At 39.3% G+C, this 8129-nt stretch overlaps 1 protein-coding gene across 1 annotated transcript; it reads left to right on the top strand.

The window, feature by feature from the left end:
- The first annotated feature begins 895 nt into the window (after positions 1-895).
- On the top strand, positions 896-1858 carry LOC128564421 (olfactory receptor 56B4-like). Its single transcript, XM_053559903.1, has one exon. It carries the CDS (start codon positions 896-898, stop codon positions 1856-1858), a length of 963 nt encoding a protein of 320 aa, XP_053415878.1.
- Positions 1859-8129: the final 6271 nt, after the last annotated feature.

Here is an 8129-nt window from a genome sequence, read left to right as displayed (position 1 = left end):
AGGGTCTCACTCTTGATCAGGAGAGTCAAGATTAGATAGTTTTAATGATATTGGAAAGTCTTTGGTTCAATTACTCATCTATGGAATAATTTTTTACATTATCTCTTAGAATATCCGACTAAAAGACAAAGCCAAAATACAAAATTATCTCTCTGTAACCATGTAAACTGTGTAAAAATAACACAGAAAAATGGGGTGGTGCATGTGGCTCAAAGGAGTAGGGCACCGGCCCATATACTGGAGGTGGCGAGTTCAAACCCAGCCCCAGCCAAAAACTGCAAAAAGGAAAATAAAAAATATTAATACTTGTTACCTATTACTGATAATATTATTGTTGATATATTTCAACGTGGTTATGAGACATACAAGCAGTGATGACGCATAGCCATTCTATTTTCTGTTTATAACTTATATTGACATTTTTTTTTTTTTATCTTTTTTTTTTTTTTTTTTTGGTTTTTTTTTTTTTTGTAGAGACAGAGTCTCATTGTACCGCCCTCGGGTAGAGTTCCGTGGCGTCACACGGCTCACAGCAACCTCCAACTCCTGGGCCTACGCGATTCTCTTGCCTCAGCCTCCCGAGCAGCCGGGACTACAGGCGCCCGCCACAACGCCCGGCCATTTTTTTTGTTGCAGTTTGGCCGGGGCTGGGCCTGAACCCGCCACCCTCGGCATATGGGGCCGGCGCCCTACTCACTGAGCCACAGGCGCCGCCCTTTATATTGACATTTTTGTAGTCCCTCTGTGGAAAATTTCCAGAAGCCAAAAAAAGTTGATGGTCATTTATGAACATTTTTATAAACATTGCTGAGGATCTCTTACCACAAGTCTCAGATGAACCATTAAACAAAACCTCCTTCTGTTTAGTTTTATAGACAGACACTGAGACTGTACCATGGACACCTCCACCAGTGTTACCAACAGCTCGAAACTCCATATTTTCCAGTTCATCCTGATGGGGCTCCCAGGCATTCATGAGTGGCAGCACTGGCTCTCTCTGCCCCTGGCTCTACTCTACCTTTTAGCTCTCAATGCCAACGTCCTCATCGTGATCACCATTCAACATGAGCACAGGCTACACAAACCCATGTACCAGTTTCTGGGAGTATTGGCAGTGGTGGACGTTGGCCTGGCTACAACCATCATGCCCAAGATCCTGGCCATCCTCTGGTTTGATGCCAAGGCCATCAGCCTCCCTGAGTGTTTTGCTCAGCTCTATGCCATCCACTGTTTCTTCTTCATGGAGTCTGGTGTCTTCCTCTGCATGACGGTGGACAGATACATAGCCATCTGTCATCCCCTTCAATACACCTCAACAGTCACTAAAGCTTTTGCGTTCGAAGCCACAGGATTCATGATGCTAAAGAATGGCCTCTTGACCATCCCAGTTCCTATATTAGCTGCCCAGAGAAACTACTGCTCCAGCAATAAAATTGATCACTGCCTCTGCTCTAATTTGGGGGTTATTGGTTTAGCTTGTGATGACATCACTGTGAACAAATTTTACCAACTGATGCTAGCATGGATCCTGGTTGGGAGTGATATAGTTATGGTATTTTCTTCCTATGCTCTAATCCTTCACTCCGTGCTGAAGCTCAACTCAGCAGAAGCAATGTCCAAGGCTTTGAGCACCTGTAGTTCCCACCTCACCCTCATCCTCTTCTTCTACACAGCTATCATTGTGGTGTCTGTCGCACATCTTGCAGAGAAGAAGATTCCCCTTATCCCTGTACTCCTTAATGTGCTGCACAATGTCATCCCCTCTGCACTCAACCCCATGGTCTATGCACTCAGGATTCATGAGCCCAGACTCAGCTTTCAGAGACTGCTTGGGCTGGGTGAAAAGGTGTCCATGTAATTTCAGATTTAGGAAACCATTAAGGTGTTAGAAAAAGACAGAGGTTTTAGATCTCAGTTGACTTGGGTTTTAATCTATAATCTAACTGGAAAAAAAGATGGCCAATAAAGTCATGTAAACTGTCATTGTTAATCAAAATATGTATTTTAAAATGATAAGCATATTTCTTATCATCTAGATAATATGTAAGAATAGACAAGTGAAATATCCTTAACTACTGATGCTACCCCAAGATTGACACTTATACACATAGACAGCTTGTGAGACTATAAATTGGCACAAGCACACCAAAAAGCAATGGACTTCTTCCAGAAAGAGTGGCTGCTTCATCCTTCCTCAACCACGGCCACTCATTCAGACTGAAGCAAACATCCAATAAGAGGCGAGAGAGACAAGCACAGAAAAGGACTTTAACTTATCCCAACCTTCCATTGTTTCAGCCCTGAAGGTCAGGGTAATAACAATATCTAAACCCTGCAGAGTTCTTCACAGTTTGCAGAGTACTTTCCCACAAAGGCTCGACTAATTTCATATAATCTTCATAGTAACCCTCTGAGATATCATTGATCCTTTCTACAAACAGAGGGGAAGTGGGGCTAAGTTTGGATAATTATATAAATTGATCTACTGGTGAATGGCAATACTGAGGTTCAAGCAGGTTACATGACTCTGGTAGATGGTAATGCTGAACCATCCTTAAAGATGCCTTCAAACTGCTATTCGTATAGTTCTTTTTTTTTTTTTCATTTTTTTATTCATTGAAAATTATATAGTATGAGTCTATGTGTAGCAGCCCAAATTGTAGACCATTCTCAACAAGTTATGAAGAGATGTGTCTCTCCATTATTTGAAAATACATGAACATTTAAAAAAGAAAAAGAAAAGAAAAGACATGAACATTTAATATTCATCTTGGGAGTTTCAGCAAAAATTCTGACACATAAGAAAGATTTGTACAGTTTATTATTTTCTTCTCTATATTCATGAGAATAAAAAATGATCATGCATTTTGTTTAATTTTTATGAACTACTTACCTTTGTCATGTGTGTTATATTCACCCATATGTTTTGCTTTCTACAATTTTAATACTGCTATATTGCTTTATCTTTATTTGGCTATTTGTCATTTCCCATTTAGATTTCCATATTCCTTTAACATTTTAATTTTAGCCTATCTTTTGGAAACAGCTTTAATTGAGTTTCTTTTTTGTTTGTTTGTTTTTTGCATTTCCCACTTTACTGACAAGGGTCCTTATTTTTAATCAAATCTTAAGAAGGGACATTAAGGACCATCCACATTTATCATAAGTCTATATTTGTTTTTTCCTCTGCCTAGCTTTTTGCTGGCTTTTTCCTTCTATTAACTTTTGCTGAGTTGATCTCTCTCACAGATCTCTCTATTTCAGGGATTCTCAACCTTCCTAATGCTATAGCCCTTTAATACAGTTCCTGTGGGTCACTACCCACAGGTTGAGAAATACTGCTGTATTTCATTGATTTGAAAGCTTTATTAAATACATTTATTTGACAGGTTGTTGTATTCATAATTTTATGAACACATTCAAACTTATACTTTTTTTTTTTTTTTGTAGTTTTTGCCTGGGGCTGGGCATGAACCCGCCACCTCCGGCATATGGGGCTGACACCCTACTCCTTTGAGCCACAGGCGCTGCCCTCAACTTATTCTTCTTTATTAACATGCTCAAATTATATAACACTTATGCCGTATTTTCCCCTCCCAATTTCAAGCTCAATAGGAACTTTAACATGTTTATGTCACTTTTTTTCTTCATTGAACATCTTTCTGGTATGGTGTATCCCAAAGATATCCCAAAGATGACCACAGTAGTATCTCCCATCTCACATTCTCTTTTGCAATGTAGCATTAACAACTCTCTACCAAAAGATTGAATCTAATTCTTTCCCCATTGAATCTGAGCTTCAGTGATTAATCGTTAACCACAGAATGTGACAAATGTCCAGTCCAAAAAAGCCATTCAGAATCTATTTGTGTCTCTTGGAGTATTTGTTCCCTGAAGGCTCACTCCAGGATGCTCCCCATCAGAATCTAGCTGCCAGGCACTAAGAAGCACATGATCAGGCCATGCAAGGGGACTCTATTCAAAAGCCCAGCTGAGTCCAGCCTTGGAATCATGCAGACCCAGGAATCCGTGAGAATAAAGAAAATGTTAATGATCTCAGCACCTAAAAACGTGACCACCCCCAGATGTTTGAGTCTTCTTAGCTGAGACAGCAAATATTGTGGAATAGATGTAAACCATCCTCACTGCACTCTTCTTGAATTCCTGGCAGACAAAATTTGTAAGCCTAATAAAATAAGTGTTGTTTGATGCCACTAAGTTTAGAGTAGTTTGTTAAAAAGCATAGATAGAACAATGAGTTTTACTATAATAACTTGGAATTATATTTCTGAGCCATTGTTAATTTTTAAAGTAATCCCTTCTATTTTGAAAATATTTGAGAACTTTTAGTATTCTCAACTACACTATCAAAATTAATGTCTACTTGACTATGAAGCTTTACTGAATTCATGATCCATAGCAATCTCTAGTATGCTTCATTCTTCCAATATATAATTTTGGGTCTAATCAGGAGAGATAAATCATAATTTAAATGAGGGAAACTTAATATTAATAATTATTAACTATAATAAGGGAATGGATTATCAAGAAATTGAGTAGAAAAAAGAGAAAATTCTAAATAATATAAGAATAATAGGTGTAAGGAGCAGCACTGCCACCAGAGTTGAGATGGATTGCCCAGGAAAGAGGTCCCTGGACTGAGATCCATGCCTTATTGGAGAAGGCACAAAATGGAAAAAAAAATGCTATCATGCTGTGCTGATGGAACTTGCTAGAAATTCACATTCTTTGGTGCTGGGAAAAGTTGTTAATAAGGAGATAATCTTACTAGAGACTGTCTTCTACAAAAGCATCCCAGGGAGATACTGAGGAAGGTGAGGGGCATGGGGTGCCTCTGGCTAGCATGTCCTGCTCTGGGCACTGAAGAAGCTGTGTGTACACAATCCTGCTAAGCTTGACAGGCAAGCAGATCAGGACCACAAGTAAAACCCTGTGCAGTGCCTTCAGTTTGAAAAGAGTGAGTTAAGAAACTCCAAATAGCAAGTAAACTGGCACAAACTATCAGAAGCAATTTTATTGGAATGGATCAAAGACTGGTAGCAGCAAGGTGAACACTTGATCTTTGTTACATTCTAACTCAACTGCCCCAGTTCAGTGGTTGACTTAAAAATAGCAGCCCATTTTTTTTCTTTTTTCTTTTTTTTTTGTATGGGTTTATGGTGTCAGAAGGAAAAGAACAGACCTTGTTCTCACAGAATTGTGGGTATTAAAACCAGTCTTTTGGTTCATAAAGGACAGATGCACTGAGACAATTATTTCACTTAAATCAGAACTCTTCCAGGGTAGAGAGTCAGCTACCTGAGAGCCTGTGTCAAAAATATGTAAATACGAATGTATTCACCTCTGCCATCTGAGGCAAAAAAAAAAGACAGTTGGGGAAATAAGAGACATACTGAAAAGCTTGGGAGAAAAGACTAGGGAATAAGGGCTTCAAAAATCTCCCACATATTTCTGGGAACCCAGAAGCTCACAAGCATGCCCCAGGTGGGTGCTCCTAAAAAAAGAGATGAGAAAGCCTTCAGTCCTCACATCCATCTCAGCAGAGGCTCTGTATGGCAGGAAATGAAGATTAAGGCAGAGTTGTAAATTGCCTGGTTGAATGTTGAAGGAATTCTTCAACACACACACAGAGCCCATCTAAAAGACTGGAATTTCTTCTTATTCTAGGAATTTTTCTAGTTCTAGGAATTTAAAGATATTTTTGTTGAATCACAAAATGACTACTAAGCTAATCAACACAGACTTAATGGCTACAAATAGGAATGAATACAGACTATTCAAAATTGGTTCAGAAGGACTAAATAAACCAATACCATGAGGAACAACTGCAAACTCTTAAGTTGAAAAGACATGGGCTGGGGGCAGAGGCTCTGATTTCTACAGTTATCAATTTTAATAGTCAAAATGTCCACATTTTAACAAAAACCAGGAGGCATGCACATATATAAGAAAATATGGCCAATACACAGAGGTTAAAAAAACAAAAATTAATAGAAACTGAAGAAGCTCAGATTAGAACTTATTAGATAAAAACTTTAAATTAAGTGTATATATCCAATGAGCTAAAGGAAATTTGGACAAAGAAAGCAAACCAGGAGAATAATGTCCCACCAAATAGAGAACACCAATAAAGAGAGAGAAATTATAAAAAGAATCAGTATGAAAGCTGGTTTTCGAAATAGGAATTGAAATGTAGCATTGTATATATACAAAAACTTGGTGATTCCAAGCAGGGTAAAACCAAAGATATTTACATTGAGACATATTATAATCCAACTTTAGAAAGTCAAAAACAAAGATAGACTCCTAAAAGCAGTGGGAGAGAAGCAACTAGTCACATAAAAGGGATTCTCAATTCAGATTAAAAATTATTTTCTTGGGAGTGAGAGCAAGATGGTGGCCAAGTAACAGCTTCCTTGCAACTGGGCACCATGAGTCTGGGAAGACAAGACTCCAGGCGTCTCTGGCCAGTGGTATCTGCCTATAATCATCACTTTGAGGACAAAGGGAGTTAGCAAGAGACTTCTGTACCCCAAGAGCAGGACAAACACAGTGGAAATTGGCAAGTGGTTGTGTGTTTTTGATTGGTCTAATCCTGCCAGCAACTGTAAGTACAGCAGCAGTGAGACTGCAAACTGGAAAGGTCTTACCTGTGAGCTGTTTTTGTGTTTTTGGACATGGCACTCAGTTGAACTGCCTTGGGGAGAGCTTGGGCAGGAGTGTGGAGAACAAGGGCCCCAGACTGAGCCGCTGAGCCAGATGGAGCTAACAGTGTTCAGCTGTGGGCCGCACAGAGCCATTGTTAGAGAACTGCCCCCACGAGCTCCACCCTCAGGGTCTCAGAGCAAGGATTAGATGGGAGCTAGGAATCTAGTGACTGAGCAGCCTAAAGGCAGGGACTGAGCCACGTTACAATCTTAACCCTCAGAGGCAGAGTGAGACGGGTTTTGGCACACTGGGTAAGTGGTTAGCCACTTCGGCAGTGATCCCAGTAAAACGTGCTTTCCTGGGAAAGCTTCTGCTTAGCCAAGATTAGAAGTTTAAAGGGCCATTTAAGAGGGCTGAAGAGAGATTTAGTGCCTCAACCATGTAGAGTTTGAGAAATCAGCAGAGGCCTCCTGTCGTATCAGCATTGTGATTAACATCTCATACCCCAGAAGACCACCTGTTGCCCAGACAATATTCAACAAAATAAATATACTGCTTTGTTCTTTTTCTATGTTTGTTTTTGTTTATTTTTGTTGTTGTTGTTGTTGTTTTCCTTTTTAAATTCAACATTTTCCCCAAAGATTATTCTTCTCTTTTTTCTTTCTTTTCTTTCACCATTTTTCTAGCTTGAATACAATTTCCCATTGCTATCTTTTTCAATAATTAAAATTTCATTTTTGCTAGTGTTTCTACCCCTATTACTAGATTTTTCACCCAATTTTATCCTGTAAAGTTTTCTGTTTGCTTGTTTTGGTTTCATTTATAGCATTTTTACTTTCCTCTCTACTTGGTGGAGGTGGAGTATGGTTTCCGATGAGGCTAATGAGGAGCTACTGACCTCAAGGGAACCACCCAACCGGGCACCCCCAGAGGTAGGGTTTTTTTTAAGGTTGTGTCAACGTACACTACTTTACACCTATATTGCTCTGTCTCCCTCTTTCTGTGCCTCTCTTCTTTTTGTCAATATTCCCTTTTACCCACCCATCTCTTTTCTCCATTTTCTTTTCTTTTTTGCTTTCTTTTTCTTTCTTTTATCCCTTCTTGCTCTTCAACCTTCTCATCCTTCTGGTCCTGTACCAAAAGGACTCATCAAAACCCTAGTCCACAGGCACAGGAACTTAAAGAGCAAGAAGAAGTGAAATGAAAATTAGGGCAAAAAAAACAGATAAAAGAAATCACTCACGAGGAAGAATCAGCAGAAAACTCCTGGCAACATGAAGAACAACCTCTCCAAGGGACCATGAGGTAGCTACTGCAGAGGATTCCACCTGTAAAGAAATGTTAGGAATGACGGAAAGGGAATTTAGAATACGCATGATGAAAACAATGAAGGAAATGATGGAAACAATGAAGGAAACTGCTGATAAAGTGGAAAATAAACAAAAGGATATCCAAAAACA

The sequence above is a fragment of the Nycticebus coucang genome, chromosome 14 (assembly GCF_027406575.1).
Source record: "Nycticebus coucang isolate mNycCou1 chromosome 14, mNycCou1.pri, whole genome shotgun sequence".
Classification (NCBI taxonomy): domain Eukaryota; kingdom Metazoa; phylum Chordata; class Mammalia; order Primates; family Lorisidae; genus Nycticebus; species Nycticebus coucang.
Note: the sequence above shows the minus strand (reverse complement) of the source record. Positions and strands in the feature narration are given on the sequence as shown.

Excerpts from the sequence above, each read along its gene's own strand:
- LOC128564421 (XM_053559903.1), top strand. The coding sequence starts at position 896 with ATGGACACCTCCACCAGTGTTACCAACAGCTCGAAACTCCATATTTTC.